This window comes from Elgaria multicarinata, chromosome 6 (genome assembly GCF_023053635.1).
Source record: "Elgaria multicarinata webbii isolate HBS135686 ecotype San Diego chromosome 6, rElgMul1.1.pri, whole genome shotgun sequence".
Lineage (NCBI taxonomy): Eukaryota > Metazoa > Chordata > Lepidosauria > Squamata > Anguidae > Elgaria > Elgaria multicarinata.
In genome coordinates this window covers 70,814,322-70,833,962 of record NC_086176.1, presented here as the reverse complement: position 1 = coordinate 70,833,962, position 19,641 = coordinate 70,814,322, and the positions used below count along the sequence as shown (strand labels likewise).

The window sequence follows — 19,641 nt, the reverse complement described above, 5'->3', positions numbered from 1 at the left end:
AAATTCCATAAGCACAGGAAAAAACTACCCTATTTCTTCGATTCTAAGATGCACTTTTTCCCCCATATAAACATCTCTAAAAATGGAGTGCGTCTTAGAATCGATGGCGTCTTACAATCGAAGAAATACGGTCGATCACAGAAAACAAATGATTAAGTTTCTTCTCCTTTTCACCTAGGATATACTTATATAAAAGGACAGTAGCCTGAAATGGTACAGCACAGATGTAGGTTTAGCAACCAGACCATTCTATGAATATGTCTTCCATTTTCTCCTCAAGTTATTTAAATACTCCACCAGATGGCACAAGTTACACACCAAACAACATATTCAGCTAGTAATACAAGGTCCTAAGGCAAATGAAACTGAATCTACACTGAAGATGGTGAGCCTTCACATATTCTCAATACTTCTTTTAACAGTGAACACATACAAATGTAACAGGGGCTTATGTTGCACTACCTTATAGTCAGTAAGAGAGGTATTTTGGTACTATTGTTTTGCTACAGAAAGCATTATTTTCCAATTATGACATGGATTTACACACAAGTTCTCTGCCCTGTAATGCCAACCTCTCGAGCTGTTTCATGAGTTGGATTTGGACATGGTATCAATTGGCAAATTATTGCTTATGGCATTGGCCTTTTTCAGCTTCAAAACACCCATGCGCTATGATTTGTCAGGCTTAGGAAAGGAGTGTGTCTGGAACCAAAATCAAGTATTGATTTTATGCTTTTATTGTTGCTTACCTAATAACTCATCATATTCTAGATAACCATTCTTAACTAGTTTGGAATGATTGTTTAGTTTGACTAGAATAATATACTGTGAAAAATGCCTCAGAAGGATTTCTCCATGTGGATCTAGGCTATCAACACGAGGTTTAGAAAAGAATGAATAAAGCTTCAAAATATAAGGCCTTAATGGCCTGTTTTGGAGATTCTCAAAATACCAAGCTCTTCAACAGCTCTAATGAATGTGCATGCTAGCACAGACAGCTTGCTAACAAAGTAAAACCACCTCAGGGATAGGCTGATTATATCTGCTATATAATGAAAAAGCACTAAAGCACAAAAGACAAAGCACTGAAGTTAACTTGCAGTTTATTGAGCAACACATGTCTTTTGCTTGCTCTGAGCATACACATCAGAGACCCATGAGGACTGCCCTAGACTGCCTTGCATTTAGCCCAGTACACTCAACTCTGGTAGCAGTTCTCCAAGACATCGGACAGAAAGCTTCTTTACTTTTGGATGTAGCTGCCAAAGATTGAATCTGGGAATCTCTACATGCGAAGCATACACTGTGGCAGTTTGCATGCCACAGCAGCCAATCGTAGTTAGTTAATTAACTCATGATTTGCAGGGATACAGAGTGTGCGAGCCTTTTCTGCTTTGAATAAACAACCTACAAATGAGTCTTTCATAAACTGTTATGACTTCCATACCCAGTCATTCTGGGTTATTTATGGGTTAAACAACCCAGAGTTAACTCAACAACAAATTAACCCATAATTTGCCGATGTGACGTGAAAACCGGGTCATTGTATTGCTAAGTAATCCACACTAGTGGATTTGCATGAAACGTGCACAAGATGTTGTGATTTTATTTGACGAAACTAAGGCCTTAGTTAGACCAAAGGTTTATCCCAGGATCATCCCTGTGCATCTAAATGACACACAGGGGATCCTGGGAACAGGCCGGGACGATCCCAGGATAAACCTTAAGTCTAGCTAAGGCCTAAAACTGCTGAGGGTTGAACAGAATACTTGCCACTAAGACATCACACCAATTCCATGGTAACCATTTTATTTCACAATAGTCTTTATAAGTGTGACAAAAAGACAACTACATGCATGTACAAATGTAAAATTCTGTTCATTTGTTAGCCCATCATAGTGGCCTGGTTTGCACACAATGCTAAATCATAGCTTAGCAAGATGTGGAACAGCGCTTCCCTCCCTCTTTTCTCCTCCAGCCACGAGGAGGAGACTGAAAGCTTTCACTTTCAGATAACTGCAGTTACTCTTTATGTCCGACCCAAGAACTATGGTTAGGGCAAGGATGGTCAATCTGTGGTCCAAAGAATTAATTCAGACCTCTTGCAGGAATGTACCCACTGGGCAGGGAGGAAGAAATGGAGTGGCCCTGCACGCAGTCTGCAGCAGATGACATCTGAGGGAATGCAGCTCTCAACAAAAATTGTTCCCCACCACTGGTTTACTGGTATAAATCAGGATCATTGTCCACTGTTGGAAGTTGGCTAAACAATCATTAACATTAAAATTACAACTTGTCCAAGTCTGTATACTGAAAGCTGATGGCTCCCCCTGCCCCTTGTGGCTGCACCAATGGAAGAGATGAGAGGAAGGAATGCACAAGCCTGAGACTTACTACTGCTCATGGATGTGCAAACACAACCTTTGTAAGAAACCAACTAGCTAAGCCTAAAACAGCCCAGTGATTAATTCTTGACGAAGGAAACAAAGAATAGTAGAGATCTTTACACAACGTAGACAAGCTCAGTACCATTTATTCCAATGATGCTTTACTATTCAAGAGTCAAGTAGCCTCAGTCTTATTTTGGAGAGTGTAGTAAGCTGCAAAGCACTGCTTTGTGTTTGTAGTAACTTGACTCAGTGGAGTCTGGGTTTGAAAATTTTGGCTATGCAATACTTTTACATTCTGAGAATTCAAGGTCCTTTCCCAGCAGGGTGTCATCAGGTACAGGGGTAGGAGGTCCTTTTGCAGAACATGTTTCCTCTGAGCTCTGCTCTGTGGACATTTCAAATGAACCAACATAGTCATGGTCAACCATGATGGCATTTTTCCAAACGTAGCTGCTATCTGCAATAGGCAAACACATTTTGGTTAGAGATTATTTTAGCTAACCTGAGCATTATCAGGAGGGGATTCCACTGGCCAGACATCAGTTATACAGGCAAGGATGTAAAACAGCTGGGGGGAAACTTGAGCCAACTGCACCATGCACCTTTGAACCCAGGAAGAGAGAGCGTAATTTAGAAGTAGCAACACAGGCACTCTTGTATCCCTATCCCACTTTTGTTTCCATAAAGGGAAAAGAAAGGCCTATAAAAAGATGAGGATGTGGAAATTCCCTCAGGGTACAACAAGAAGTCAAGGAAGGGAGAGCAATTGGCCTGCAGCTCATTCTGGAACAGGTCAAAGGGTTCCTAGACTTTTTCTGTTCTCTCCTTTCCTTTTTATTGTTCCTATAGATCCCAAATCTTTGCATATTCATTAGTTTTAGTTAGTAGAGGTATTTGATGGTAATGGGATTTGTACATTTATCTGGTTATAAAGGCATGGATTACATTTTCTAGTGAGGAGCTTCCTTGCAAACCTAGTCAAGATACTAAACCCCATCAGAATACAGACTTATTGTGTTGCAATTCAGATCTTTAAACTATGCTGCTGTCATCTCCTTTCTAAATATCATACCCAATGACTCAGGGAAAGTTTAGAGTAAATGAAACAGCACTAAAGAAAATGAAATTGCTAGTCCTATCATAAGTAGAGTGGAGATCAAAATTACATTTCAATTATCTTCCCCAAACTAAGCCAAAAAGCCAAAATTGTTTACTGATGTCATAAAAATATTCATCTTCTGAACAAATGAATGGAATATTTTAAGAGATGGACTTAGTGCAAGTGCTTTAAAAAACATCCAAGGCATTCAATTATTCATTAGTTTTGCTGCCTAGATTAAGCAGAATAATCTAATAAAGGTGAAAAAGAGAGGAAGTACTCTTCACAACTCATATTTCATTTGAGCGTGACTTTTGTGATTACATTCAAAAATATTCAAGTTAATTCTCTTCTCAGACAACATGCCTTTCTGGGCAACATGCACAAAACATTTCACACTGAACAGTGATATATTTTCAAGTCTCCCTTAAACCTCGACATGGGTCCCACAGTCAGTGTAGTGGGTGTACTGCCCCACTCCCAAAACATACAATTGTACATGCTCACTCTATGGGTCTGGGGGGCAGGGCAGGACCCCAATTTTACAGGGCAGGAAAATGTTGGTTTTTAAACTCCTCCCAAAATTTGCACACTTGAAAAGAAAAAAGAAAACTGAAGGCAGTACACCGACATAAGACTAGAGAACATCAAAGTGTACACCTTTTGTGGGTCTTCGTTAATTGTTCCATTAGTTAACAAAAGAAAAAAAGTCACTGGGAAATATTAGAAATAACTTTCACCTTGTTTATATGAACCTCTTATATATGGTTTAAGATGAGATATTTTGATGGGCCTCTTCAATCTTGAGCCTGCAGCATCTCTTAATATGGCACAGCCATTATCAGTGATGGAGTCTATAATACAGGGACCAACCCATTCAGACTTGAAACGGCCGTCTTTCCACAAGTTACTCCTTTGTCTAAGAACTTCATGTCCAACTTTGAGAAAAGAATCTAGTTGCTTTGGCTTCTTCCTAATATGGCCCTTGTTCCTACTCTGCTGTTCCACAGACATTTTCTTTAAATCCTATAAAGAAAAACAACTTATTAGTTAGAACTTTTGGTCTAAGTGTGTACAGTTCTTCAAAGACTGATGTGCTTTTTCAGTGCATTTGATACGTGCAATTGAGATGGAGCCTGGCCTTGGTTTATGTTACTCTTCGGTTTTACTGCACATGTGGAAACTCACAAAACCAGCATAGGTGGAAATAACACTTACATACTTGGCAGGAGTCATACTGACGTGGCTTCTTGTACTCTCCATTGTGCCATATATAGGTATATTTTAATATTATCCTGTCTTATTACAACAGAAAGAAAGATGACCTGTTTGTTAATATGCCATAGCCTATATGATGCCATATGATGCTATATGATGCCATAGCCTCAAAAAAAACAAGATTATGGCAACCAGCTTGATTGATAACTGGCAAATAGAGGGAGAAAACATGGAGGCAGTGACAGACTTTGTATTTCTGGGCGCAAAGATTACTGCAGACGCTGACTGCAGCCAGGAAATCAGAAGACGTTTACTTCTTGGGAAGAGAGCAATGACAAATCTTGATAAAATAGTTAAGAGCAGAGACACCACACTGACAACAAAGGTCCGCATAGTTAAAGCAATGGTAATTCCCCGTAGTAACCTATGGCTGCGAGAGCTGGACCATAAGGAAAGCTGAGCGAAGGAAGATAGATGCTTTTGAACTGTGGTGTTGGAGGAAAATTCTGAGAGTGCCTTGGACTGCAAGAAGATCAAACCAGTCCATACTCCAGGAAATAAAGCCAGACTGCTCACTTGAGGGAATGGTATTAAAGGCAAAACTGAAGTACTTTGGCCACATAATGAGAAGACAGGATACCCTGGAGAAGAGGCTGATGCTAGGGAAAGTGGAAGGCAAAAGGAAGAGGGGCCGACCAAGGGCAAGATGGATGGATGATATTCTGGAGGTGACAGACTTGACCTTGGGGAGCTAGGGGTGGCAACGGCCGACAGAAAGCTCTGGCGTGGGCTGGTCCATGAAGTCACAAAGAGTCGGAAACGACTGAACGAATAAACAACAACGTACTATAGGTCACTGAACCAGCAACTTGATAGGCATTCTGAATCTAGGAATCACTGGATCTACATATACCATTGCAAGATGTCCTTAGGATAACAGATGGTGTTATGTATTTTTTAATTGATGGATCAGAAGACAATTCTTGCATGGTTCAAAACCCATGAGGCAATCAGCTGTGTAATCTGAAACTGAATTGTGTTTTTTTGTGACATTCAGAGCTATATATGTCTAAATAATAAATGACCTTTACTCAATAATAAATCTTTGCTCATTTTCCTATTTTCCAAATGAAGTTCTCTGAATAAAGCTAACCTTACTTTACTTATTTCATCTAAAGTTGCTGTCTCTGTGCATTGCATACAAAGGGAACCTAGTGCTGTGTCAGAGAGTCCCACACTACAGGGATGAGCCTTTCTCCATAGGTTTTGGAGTCTTGGATGAGACTTATTCCGACACACTGTGCCTGCTTTGGCTGTAAAAGTTGAAATTAAGAATGCATGAAAGACACAAGCAGATGTACTCAATATTTATCATTCATGTATTTTATTTTTCTTTGAATTACAGAATTCACTGACTCTTGATTATTATTTTCTAACAAAGGAGGGAAGAGATTTACCTGGCAGCTTGAAATTGTCTTTTCCTGCACTGCTCTGTCAGCTTGTTTAACTGCACTTACGATTCTGGCGAATACACAGTCACTCTCTCCTTCTTGAACCATACTTAAAGTTGAAGGCATATAAGGATTTCGCTTAAACATTTGGAAATATGGTGTGTTCTGATTAGTTTCCTTTATAAAAGGAGAAGGAAGAAAAAGGGGAAATGTTATTTTTGACACTGTGATCACAAAGAGCATTCTGCCCCAGTTCACACAAGAGATACTATGTTGTTCATACGTACTGAATGAATCAAATTGAATGCATATGCAATCACTTGTAAATGCTCATCCCAGTCTTTGGCATGCTCTGTACAGTATTTAAGAAGGAAAGATCTGATGGTCTTGCCAATTTCATTCTCATGATCAAGTTGAGGATATGGCAATATTAATTCCTTTGTCCCAAAGAATTCAAATAGCTCATGGTTGACCTTTAAAAAAAAATCCATATTGCAGTTATTCTACCAGGCAACTTGAAATTGTCCTTTGAAATAGCAGTGAAGTTCCACACCATCTAATTTCAGAACTTCAATATGTTCTAGCTTTATTATTTACAAAAGTAAATGCCAAGAACATAAGGATCTACAGCAGGAGTATGCAACTTGTGGTCCTCCGGACGTTTTGGCCTACAACTACCATCAGTCCTTGTCAGCATAACCAATGATGACGGGTAAAGGGAGTTTTGGACAAAACATGTGGAGGACCACTAGTTGCCCACCCTTGATTTACAGGTATGGTTTCAGATTTGATTCCACATCTTCATATAAAGATGTAAGCTGAAACCAATGAAAGCTTATGCTGTAGTAATAATTTATTTTAAAAGGTACTAATGAACTATACTTTAAAACCTGTAACCCAAGAGAGATACTGCTATTCATACATATTATGATTACTAAGTAATTCCACCTCCCCTCAAAAATAATTTGAGAAGAAAATTGTTTAGCCAATTATATTCATCTTGATATAAGTGATTTTGAAGAATAGGGATTCTGTAAAGGTACTGAAATTTTTCAGTTCAATTTCTCTTTTGGGATACGGAGTCATGGGGAAGAGCAATCCTTAGACCCCCTAAACAGTGCTTGTGGGGGCGGGGGGATAGGATTGTTCAGATTCCAGTATCCATTGGAGAGTGCACTCTGACCTCAGACTCCAGAGTCTGAGCTCACCTCCCCCTCGTAGCTGGCATGGAGGGAATTGTGGCGGCTGCCTCTGAACTCACAAAAGCAACCCCGCAGAGGACTGAAAGGGGACGTTTCTGTGGGCAGGGAGGGGACCAGACTGAGGAAGCAGGGATATAGGCTATCTCCAGCCTCCTTCCCTCCCCCTCCACAGAGCCGCAGCTAGACGGACAAAAACACCTGTCTAGCAAAAATGCAGAGTGGGAGGAGCTCAGAGGCAAAGGTTGCCTCTGTGCTCCTCCTACTCTGCACAGGATGCCAATCAGCCTCCAAGTCTGGAGGCTGACGAGCATCTGGATAGCACTGCACTCTTACTGTGGTTGTTCAAATTTAGAAATTTAAAAACACATTGAATAATATACTCATCGTACCACGCTTGGCTTCACCCCTCCCCTCAATGAAACATTATGAAGCACACTTCCCCTCAGCAAAGCTCCCTCTCCTTACCTGATGAACAAACTCTTCTCCCTGATTTATAACTATTTTTTGAGGTGGTCCATAACAAAATAATGCATTGACAATTGCTTTAGCTACTTCAGATGCTGAGAGGTCACGCAGTGGCAAAACCACAGCCCACTTAGTAAGGACATCTGTCAGGAGGATGGCATACACATGGTTTGTCCTGGTGGCATTGAAAGGTCCCAATAGGTCTACAGTAACTACAGTCCATGGGTCCTCTGCCTTAATAGCGTCAAAATTGGACTCTACAATAGCAGTATTCTTTGTCACCTGGCAATGCTGGCAAGCATACACCTGGGAGAAAAGTAATGAAAGGGTTAATGTTAATCCTATTCATTTTTGGGGTAAAATGTTATTCAGATTTCTCTTATTCTGATAAAACAGAAGAAATATGTTCTACATTCTTGTGCTATTATAATTAGCAGCTATAAATGTCAAACAGACCCTCATCTACAGTTACAATAAACAATATCAGCTTGAGGTCTCTTCACATCGGCAAGAGAAGCTTTCATTTATCTCTTAGAAGGCTTAAAGAACCAGCACAGCTGCTCAAAGTCAGCAGAGCCACAGCTTTTCCAGCACATGTTGACATCTTGACATCGTATCGAGCCATTCTGGCTAACAAGGAGAGATTCTTGGTTGGCATCATGACAATTCAGCTGTGGCTGGACAACTTGTCCAGAACAGGTTGCTACATGCTATCAGCTTACTCCAAAGTGTAGGGTTGCAGCTAATATGTATTCCATTAATACACAATTAACAAAATCATCCTAGAATGCCACAGAAGCACATGTTGAGAAAGGTAAGATTCAAGAGTGGAAATTGTATGTGTGTTATCTTACTGCATAAACGATAGTAAATTAAATAATGCCAACCAATGAAGACTAGTAAGGATGAAATGGCTTCTTAATTATAGTAAGCTTAATGCTACAGGAAGCTCTAGGAAAAGAGCTCTATAAAAATGCAGCAGCTCCCACAAGTGGGTTTTTCCCCCCATAATTAGACTCTAACATGATATATAGATGCCTCTTTTCACAGGGCTCACTTGTTGATCTGAGGGGATGGACTCCATCTCTACAGAATACTGAATTGGTCACTGAACCAATGGTCTGTTAAGACATGCCTAATACTCCACTGTGAAAAAAATCTGTGTAAATATATTTGCCTATAGTATGGGAATCTATAACTTTTAAACGCTGATATGTCACAGATTTGGACAGCAGAAGACATTTTATCCATTTATGTGCAGCAAGTCTTAGTAGCAAGACTTGACTCCACATCTGGAACCTCTAATAAGTAAAACCAGCTGAGAAAAATCTGCTTAACTATGCAAGAGAAAATCTTGACAGGATTGTTCTGTGAATACCGTATCATGCAAAGACGATTGTAAAGACTCAGTTAGCTGATATTATCACTGAGATTTCATTAACACTGGCAAGATATGATGTTAGTATGACCCATACCCACTGTTTGACATCACTGGTTACTGATGTCCAGTAATATCGAGATTCCACCAGAGTTAGTGTCCTTGATATGCCATGATGTGGACCTGCATGATTTTCATGACACTTTTCTAACACTTTATTCTTCTCTTCATCTGAAAGAATTACCAGGCGCATTTGATTCTTGTCTTTTCCCACATAGTAGAGCTTATTACCTGAAAGAGAAAATTTATGTAAATAGTGTTATTATTTTATACTATTTTATGGTAGTTGTGCCTAGTTCAGGTTGTTCAAAATTATTCAAGAATATTTCACAGCTTGCCTGATCAAGACAGACAGATGAGTTTATTCTGAAACAGGGACATAAAGTTCAACTTGGTGGTCAGCACAGTCAGCGTTATTTACTAAGGGGTTTTGTATGCATAGAATTTGGACTGAAAAATCTCAGCGTTTATTCTTCTTGGGAATTGTATTTGAAAACATGCAGATATGAGTTTATTGTGTTTGCTAAATTTATGTCCTCCAACACTACTGTATTCCCAGGACGGCTTATAAGTAGGATAAATGCAGTTCAATACAATATAATAAAAAAACACAATTAAAACAAAAAAACAGCAAGCCCAGCAATACAAATTCAAAGCAGCATGACAGAGATTGGCTCTGTTCAGAAGACACCTTAAACCACGGCTTTAACCATGGGGAATAAGGCTTTATTCCCCATGGTTAAAGCTGTGGTTTAAGGTGTCTTCTGAACAGGCCATTGAAAAACTACCACAGTACACAAAGTTTAAATGTCTGGGACAATAAAAAGGTTGCCTGGTGTCAAAATGACAACAAAGCAAGCACCAGGAGAGCCTTCCTGGAGAGGGAATTTCAAAAGATGGGATGTCACCTCCAACATGCTTCTTCCTTAGTCATCGCCCACTGCTCCTAAGAAGGCGGAAGCATCTGTAGAAACATCTCCAATGACAACCCAGGTTGAAGCCAAGAACTCAACGGACACATGAATTAGAATGAAGCAGGCAAACATGTACTGCTCGTGATTTATATAATTTTGTGTACAACAGTTAGATTTCTTAATGCAAAATACGTTCGTCTTTAGAATAAAATCAAGATTGGTTTTATTCTGTATATCCGTGATGCAATTCCTGATAAGAAGCACCTATCAGGCCAAATGTCGTTTGGCCCTAGCCTTCTGGGATATAAATTGCTACTCAACACACATTGTAGCACCCTGAATTCCCAAGATCATTATATTATTTTTACCTTTGAAAACAAACTTTTTTGCTGCTCTTCTTATTCCACTTCTTTCTCTTGCTAATGTTGTGGGGTGATATTGACCTGTTTGTTTGTAATATGAGATCTGTTTCAGATGGAGCCCACCATTTTTGCCACTCCGGACCATTGCTGCTCAGAGTGAAATAAATACAAATTCCATAAACATATCCTTACAAGACATGCTAAACTGTGAATATCTGTAAAATATAAAGTATGTGGGGTGAAATGTACACTCAGACGTGCTGCCCAAGGTTATCATATAGCACAGTCTTCCACAACCTGTTGCCCTCTAAATGGGTTGGACTACAATTCCCACCATCCCTAGCCAGCATGGTCACTTAGACAACACCTCCCAAACTATCCCCAAACAGTTCTGGTTATCTTCAAAGGTTTCAAGTTCCAAATGTGCGTGAAATGGGAACTGTCTGTGGTGAGGAACAGGAATTTTAGATCACTTGCTCCAAGGTTGTGGAATGAACTCCCCACCCAACCCCCTGAAGTGCAGTTTCACGGCCAAACAGAGAAGGTCTAAAACATGTATCTTATGTTTGGCCTTTGGGGGAGGGGTACTTTGGGTTTTTCTTCTGTCTTTTTCACTGGTTTGCTGGAATTTGTTTTATTTATTAATTATTGTAAACCACTTCAGGTATTGGAAAAGTAGTTCATAAATCATTTTAATAAATAATTATCTGTCTATAATTTTATACATAATATATCCAGGTGCTTTATATGACCATGGAATAGCAATCATTACTAAATTTGGTATAAGCAACAGACAGGTAGAAAGACAAAAGTAATCAAATTGTTATGCCATTACTTAGCAAACCTAAGCAAAAGGCTGTTTTCGTGTAAACTTTATAGTGATTTTCCAAATGCAGTTCAACAGCTGATGACTCCAACATCACATGCCTACGAGCATGGAAGAAGTAGCCCATGGATCAAACATTTGGATGAGAAAGGTCCTCAAGCATATTTTTCAACGGTTTAAGTTTGGGCTGTGAACCAGCCCCTCGAGGCTCGATCCGGAACTTTCGGATCGGGCCCAAACCGGTTCACGCTGATCCAACCCTCCCCCGACCTGCTCCGGATTGGATCCCGGAGCGAGATCCAAAGGGTTGGATCATGATTCGCCCGCCATTTTGCCCCCCCTTCCCTACTTACTTGCCTCCACAGCGGATGGTAAGTAAGTGGGGAAGGGGGGGGACAAAATGGGGGGTGAATAAGTCCCCCTTCCCTGGCTCCACCATCCACCGCTGCACAGAACACGGCGGTGGCGGTCAGCGGAGCCAGGTAAGGCCCCCCCTCCCCCCACTACTTACCTGCCTCCGTCGGGGTCTGGCGGCAGCTTCAACTGAGGCCTGGGCCTCACTTGAAGCCGCCACTGGACTGCGACGGAGGCAGGTAAGCCCCCCTCCCTGGCTTTGCCGCCATCACTGCACAGACTGCAGTGGTGCCAGGTAAGTCCCCCTCCCCCCCACTTACTTTTTTCGGAGCTCCAGATTGAGGCGAAGCATCCGTTTTGTCTCGATCCGCAGCTCCCCTGACCCGATCCGTCTCCACCTTTGGCGGAGGCGAATCAGGCCGCTCCGCTATCGCTTCTATGAACCGAAGTGAAGCGGAGCACAGCCCTAGTTTAAGTGTTCAACTGCAAGACTTGCAGGATGATAAGCTATCAAGTTATGTAATAATGAATCATATTGCATGCCATTAGTGTCAAGCCAAATATCATTTGGCCCCAGCCTTCTGGGATATAAATTGTTACTCATCACACATTGTAGCACCCTGCATATCTTTTCTTTTTAAAAAAAGGTCAGAAGACCCTGCATACTGAATGGCATTAACACTGAGATGCCATGAGGGAAGATGTTTTAGCCAAAGATGTACCAAAAGAAAAAAGAAAAGAAAAACTACAACTTAGTCACAGTAAGACCATTTTGTGCAGGCCTGCAATTTGCCACTTGCTTTGATATCTTCTATAAGAATCTCTTGCAAGCAAGTATGAGAGGACATTTTTTTATGAACTGCAAGGGAGTTGGTTAATTTTCTCACTCCGGCCTGCCCACCCCCAACCCAATCAAAGTTTCAAAGCCTTCGTCATACTACTCTTTCTCCAATGATTGCAAAAGGCAATTGAGCATTAACAAATAGTGTTTGTAATTAAAATGAAGGATATATACACCAGTGTTCTTTATTGCAAGCCCTGCAGGCCAGTGGCAGCTCCCAATCACCCCAAGTGCAGTTTCTCTTCCCTTTTCCTCCCCATTTCCTCCCAGTAGGAGCTTTCCTATCTCTCTCACTGGCCCTGTTCAGAAGACATCTTGAACCATGGTGAATAAGGCAAAAAGCCTTATTCACTGTGGTTAAAGCCGTGGCTTAAGGTGTCTTCTGAACAGGGCCACTCACACATGCATGCACACACACAAGACCGGCAGTAAATGGAAGCAAGAGCTTTCCATCCCTTGAACTAGCAGCAAGAGCTTGTGCCTGATCACCTATGCAAGCGCCATGTGGGCACCCAAAAGAGACAAGGAAGAAACCAGCTACAAAGGAAGGAGGCAAGAAGGGAGCAAAAGACAAGACAGGAAACGAGAGAGGTAAGATGCAATGTGGCAGCCAGAGCCTAAAAATGGTGTGAAGCAAGGACCAGCAGTGTCCTCTGGTCCCTTGGGGGGGAGGGGTGCGTGGAGGAGCAAGTAAGCATGCGTCTCTCTCACACATCCAGCAAAGATGGCAGTGAAGGAGCATGGGGATATAGTGCTTCACTTCTTTCACAATAAACAGGAAGAAGAGGGGAGGTACAACAGAAGGCAACACCCTAGTTAATATTTTATTGTGTGTTCCAAAACGGAATGAATGCAATATTCTGTGTTAATTTACTTAGGATGTAATCCTATTGGATCTGCCCTTGATACTCGTAATATTCCGAACTCGGAGACTTATGAATATCTAAAGCAAAACGAGAAGTGTGCCATGGTTCCTGCTTTGCAATTTCACCTGTCTAGCTTAGGCATTGGAGAGCGGGGAGGAAGAAGGCTAGGAGGACTGGAGATAGGCATAAACTGTCCCCTCCTTGCCCACTGGAACACCCCCTTTCCCTCCTCTCTGGGAGGTGGAGGGGCAGGGAGCTTGGACCCGGAAGAGGTTGGAGTGCTGTCTCTGGCCTCGGATCCAGGAATCCAGAACATCCTATGGCCTCCCCAGATACTGTCTTGGGGCCACAGGATTGCTCCTTTTTTTCTTTTCTTTTTTCTTTTTTCTTTTTGCTGAAGTGACTCTCGCTTTAAAAATAGTGAAGATCAATGATGTAAGCTACAACTACATTGGCTAAGAACCCAAATGTGCAAAGCACATGAGTCAGTTTCAGCAGCTAAGAAGCAAATACTAATACACTCAATTTCCTGTACACGCTCATCTTGCAATGCCTCTATGGGTTACTTTGAAAGGTGACAATTATTTCATTTTAATTCTGCTTCTTACTTACTACACAATTAATTTTTGTTTCACACCTAATTATATAAATTCTCTTTTTGCAGTCAAAGCAATTGTGTATTAAATTTTTACAGTAAAATATTATGCATCAACTTGGCTTTTGGCTTTTAAATATGAGGCCAATGTACATACTCTTTAAAACCTCAGGGACAGGATAACTGCAGCACTATTTTAAGAATGCAAGTAATACGGGAGATAATTGGTATAAGCCAACTGAGTAGAAAAAGAATCCATAAAATTTAAGTGACAGCTGCTTTATGTGGAAAAACAACTTTATCAAAATGACCCATCAATAGAACTTTACATATTTGCAGTCTTCACTGTACCCTTTCAATTTATAACTCAATCCTGGGTGTATGTATTTAGAAGCCAGTCCACTGAGTGCAATGGGCTTATTCCCAGTTAAGTGTGAGAAGAATTACAGCCCAAGGCAATCCAATGCATTGGTTCTTAGAACTTAATCGCCAAAGTAGATTCTGAATACCTGTGATTGAAACTAACAATAGCTGCAGTAGAGGCAAGAATTAGATTGGAACAACACTGCTGGGGGAGGGGAGTATTACCATAGTTGCTCAGAACACATGTCACTTCATATCTGAAGCCTACTTTTCCATGGTAGGATATAAGCCCTTACTAGGGGAAATTATTATAGTGCTAGGAGAATCCTTTCTCTCTGGGGATTGCGTTCATGCTGCCAGGGGACAGGTTGCTATGAGTCCAATAGGACTCACCCAGAAACTAGCAGACTTAACCAAATACACAGGAGCACAAAATGGATAAGTTTACGAACTGTGATCTAGGTAGCACAGTTCAACAGGGGCCTTTTGGTGATTGCCCCCAGAACCATGCTATCACCAATGAACCTAGGACACCAGCTTAAGGCCCCCATTGGATATTACCCAAGCTACCAACAAGGGAGTAACAAAGAAGGCCAGAGCTACCCCCTCCAAAAGAAAGCAGTTTCATTTATAAATAAAGGGGAAATTGCAAGGAAACTTACTGAAGCGTTGTCCTCTGGGGAAAAGGAGGCAGAGAGATATGGAAAGCTAGAGAGAAAAGAAGAAATCAAAAGAATTAAGGAAGAGCAAACTATTGTACCTATCCTTACTTATCTTTCTGAGACATCAAAAGCAGGAAGCCATAGGAGGGTCTACAGCATCAAGGTAAATCCAAAGTGAACAGATGTTTCAGACTACAAACAATATTGGGCAAGGTTATGGATTGCAAATTGCAAAAACCAGACATCCAAACCAGGCCTTCCGTGAGCAGGTGTGAGGACAGGGAAACTGATGCTATCTTGTAACAGAAATCTTTCCCCTTGGGATGTTTTCCCAATCTCAATTGCTCCCCCAGGTGCAATTTGCCCCCTTAAGGAGAACGTGGCGGGTACCATGATCTCAATCTAATTTGTACCTCATCCTCATAGCTACTTTTAAAAGAAATTAGGAAGGAGACAGAAGATTAGATCACAAATTTCAAAAGCCTTGCCTAATTTGGCCCTAAGAACTCCATGTAACTACACAGGACTTATTTTTAACTGGAGGAGGGATCTGCAAACACCTTTGACTTATTCAGGGTCACTAGCATTTACCACCTGGAGCCAAGAGCTGAGAGAGATATCGCTGTCAACTACCCAAAACATGGAATCAAACATCCTGATTTGACTTCTTATTGTAATTTAAATTATTTTGTAAGCCATCTTGAAAACTTCAGTAAGTAGATAGAATATTAAAAAATATATAATCTATATAAGAATACGTTAGTGTAATGTTTGTAATGAGAGATCTACCAGACTGATTTTGCTCATTTTTAAAACTGAGGCTTGAGCAGCGTAGATGTGCAGAAAAAATTGAAACTTTCAAAACATTTAATAGCAAAACAGCATGTTTATTTGCTCTGCGCCAAACAGTTTATTAATCTTCTGTTTAGTGCTGGTTTATTTCTACTGTGCCGAAGAGCGCTGGATCTGACATCATATGTTTTCATCCTCAAACTTAACGAAATGGTAGATAATCTTTTTTAAAAGAATTTTTTTGTTTTGTTTTCACCTTTGCCGGTTTGTGTACCAGACAGATTTTGCTCATTTTTGTTTGATTTTCACCTTTAAAAACACAGATTCACTTCCAATTTTCTGTATCAATCTCATTAAGCTAATGTTTGTTTTGTTTTCTTGGACTACTAGCCCCGTGGTGACAAGGGGTTTGCAATAGTTTATAAATATTGAATTTGTTTCCATTCACCTATCATGCACAATTATATTAACTAGTTTTAATGCCTTCATTTTTTCTTTTGTATAAGGAAAGTGTATGCTCTTGGTTTGTCATAACTTTAAATATCAACAAGTATTCTAATAGAATAATTTCCATGGAAAACAACGAATGTTCTAAATATAGCATTTAAATTATATTGAGACTGCTTCATTGACTTTTCCCTCCTAATCAAATATTTCAAGTCTGCTGTTTTCAGCTATTGGGAAATATATATAGTACATCAAAATGATATGGTGTATTATTTTCAGTTTTGTTTTTCTTCATATAAGATAAACATGCTAAGGCTGCGATTCTAAATACACTTTGTGAATAAGTCCCATTGAACAGAATGCAAAGTATTCATTTATTTGTTACAATTTCACCTTTCCACATTGTGCTCAAAACAGCTTCCAAGTAAGCATGCATAGAATTGCTCTGAATAGTCTGAAAACACAAGATGGAGACTAAAACTAGTCCCATTTGGGTCTGATCAGTGCTTATCTGGGAAACCCACATACAACAGCCTGAACATTGTGGAAGAAAAGTTGGATGTATATTTAATTCTATCTATGCTTCACTTTTCAGCCAAGATCCTGTATGGTGTAATATTTACAGCTCAATCCTAAGTATTACACCAGTACTTTGGTATAAACTCAGAGGCTGTGAGTACCAAATGCAAGGCAGGAAGGCAGCGGAGGCAATCTTTGCAACCGTGCTCCAGCCGCCTTGCATTTCTTCTAGATGGGCGATTTCACCCATCTAGCATCAGCAGCGCCTTGGAGGGGGAGGGATGGAGACTGGGGTGGCCATAGGATACATGGCATTGCAGCCCACCTGGTCTCCTCACCTACCTGCCCCCGGAAACATCTCCCTTTCCCCATCCCCCTCTCTCAGCACCAGCTATGAGGGGTAGCGGTAGGCAGCGTGGTTTCCTGGCTCCCAAGTCTCAGCCCTGTCTCTAACCTTAGAGCCAAGAGACAATTCTGTGCCCCCACCCCCAGATGCTGTCTGGAGGACATAGGATTGCCTCCTCCGAGTGTCAGATGAAGACTAGGGTGACATACGCATTTAATACCAAAATAAACAAAACAAAATCCCAATTGATTTAGAGCATCAGAAAGTTTTCCAAGTTTTCTAAAAAAAAAAAAACTGCTTGCAATTCAAATTCTTATGATTAGAGATGTTAAGAACAAAAAGATAATAAAATTCACTAACAAAAATTCTGAGAACACTTGGATTGGCAGAGGAGTAAGAGACTCTGGATGTTTCCAGACAAGGCTTTTATAGGACAATTGCCTTGCTTCATTCTTAAGAGTTTAATGGGAAGTTCAGACAATACCATCTTCCGTTTATAACCCTCCAGTGTTTTTCCAACACTTCTTCCATCTTCTTTCTTACCACAGCCTACAATCCTATACAAAGTTTATTTATTACATTTACCTGGGAGTAAGCCTTATTAACCTCAATGGGGCTCACTTCTGAGTAGAGGTGTATAGAATTGCAACGTACAGAGGGAAAGTTGGAATAGCTGCAGAACGTATTTTGACTGGTAGCACTAAGAGCCTCCTGAGTGTGGACAGGTCGGAATATCTTCCTGGGGCAAGGGGAAGAGAAAGGGCAGAATTTCCCATTCTTTATTCTTCAGAAAACCACTCGTAATCTCCTCTGCCCTCAATTCCACACACAGGCCCTGTTCACATGATCATGGAGGAGAAATATGCCACCATGGCTTATTCCTTGCACCCTTGTGCATGCTGGTCACATGCCAGGGGGATGAGCATAATTACCCTTGCAAAGCAGCTTGTCATGCCAACCCAACTAGAGTAACCCAACATGGGTTATGATTCTATTAGAATGTAAGCCTATGCGGCAGGGTTTTGGTATTTTATTGTTTTACTCTGTACAGCACCATGTACACTGATGGTGCTATATAAATAAATAAATAATAATAATAATGGGTAACAAGGCAACCAGAACTCTACAACAGCCTATGGACTCTGGGTGGCTTGTCACCCACATTGACAAACCGCTCTGGTTGGATTCACAACATGACAAGCTGTGCTGTTGAGGGTAATTATCCTAATTCCCCCCACCCCATCTGGGGGATGGGAAGATAAGTCACCATGACTTATTCTCTCTCCATGGTCAGGTGAACCCAGTCTCTTCTCTGCCCATCTGCACTATGGAAAATGCTCGGCTGTTTATTTCTTCATTCCCTCCTACAAGAGAAAGCATCTGCACTGAAATGTTTTAAAAATTCAAAAGTAGCAGCAGCACATATTTTCCCCTCAGTGCAACAGAGCATGAACTTCTATTTAAGTTTCTAAAAGTGAAGTCCTACTCATGTTTAGACAGAATGAAGTCCTATAATTCTCAGCATGCCTCAGGCAGCCATCCAGGCTGGGGAATGCTGGGAGTTACCTCCCCCGCTCCGAAACATGCATAGGATTGCGCCCGAAGGGCCCCTGGTGGGGGTGGGAAACTGATCATTACAGGATGCTACCTAAAGGTGCAATACTATGCCTAACTAGAAAGAAAATTCCTACAACTTCCAGCATGCCCTAGCCAGAGTTGGAGGACTTTTCCTGCCAAATCAGGCATAGGATTGCGCCCTAAATCATTGCACCGATGAATTACTAGCTCTTATCGACTCCTCCGAGCAGCTCTTATATCGACCACTCTAACTACAGATCATCATGGCATCAAAAATAACCAGGAAATCCGGTCTGCATAAAAAAGCAATTGATGCTCTCGATGCGCTTCCTCCTACCACGTGTCTCATGGCAGCAGCGAGCACTTTCCTCTAGCTACCAAATTCTGCCCGCACCCCGTGCACGCATGCGCACAACTACTCCCGCCTCTTCGCCTAGAATAAACGAAGCTGGTGTCGGGAGAAAACCCAATACCTTCCGTCTCCGCCACGCAGTTTGCCTCCGTGAAATGTTTCCCGCCCAACGGCAAGGATAGAACTTCTCACTGTTCTCCCCTTTAGTACGGAAAGGACGGCAGCACCTCCGCTCGAGACATTTGTGGCGGTTACGGAAGTGACGACAGGGCAGGAAAAGGCAGGGGGAGAAAGCTTGGAGGTATCGTAGAGATAATAAAAAGAAGAGTAATACATTCCCTGCCCCCAATTTAGTGTTTGGTTAGGAGCATCTTATTATATTCAGAGAGTAGGAGATAAAAGCGCAGGGCGTCGGCTTGAAAGTATCAAGGTGTCTGCATTCGGAAGAGTACTATATAAAGTACCAAAAAGGCACACAACTACTCCAAACACCAATAAAAGGTGATAATTATCAAATAACCCATTTATTTACAATTTATAAGGATATATAAAACCAACTGA

The 19,641-nt window shown here is 41.1% G+C and overlaps 1 protein-coding gene across 5 annotated transcripts; it reads right to left on the bottom strand.

Moving 5' to 3' along the window:
- Positions 1-1,800: 1,800 nt before the first annotated feature.
- GIN1 (gypsy retrotransposon integrase 1) lies at positions 1,801-19,336 on the bottom strand. 5 transcript variants are annotated; one of them, XM_063129553.1, is made up of 10 exons: positions 19,202-19,336; positions 15,047-15,092; positions 10,546-10,686; positions 9,301-9,494; positions 7,826-8,131; positions 6,446-6,631; positions 6,165-6,335; positions 4,230-4,515; positions 2,685-2,847; positions 1,801-2,650 (listed from the first exon to the last, which is right to left on the bottom strand). In XM_063129553.1, the coding sequence occupies exons 3-10, from the start codon at positions 10,682-10,684 to the stop codon at positions 2,563-2,565; spliced, it is 1,533 nt and encodes a 510-aa protein (XP_062985623.1). In that variant the 5' UTR covers positions 10,685-10,686; positions 15,047-15,092; positions 19,202-19,336; the 3' UTR covers positions 1,801-2,562. The 5 variants fall into 5 exon arrangements, with proteins under 5 accessions (XP_062985623.1, XP_062985619.1, XP_062985621.1 ...); XM_063129549.1 differs by having other exon boundaries at positions 1,801-2,847; XM_063129551.1 differs by having other exon boundaries at positions 1,801-2,847; positions 10,546-10,620.
- Positions 19,337-19,641: the final 305 nt, after the last annotated feature.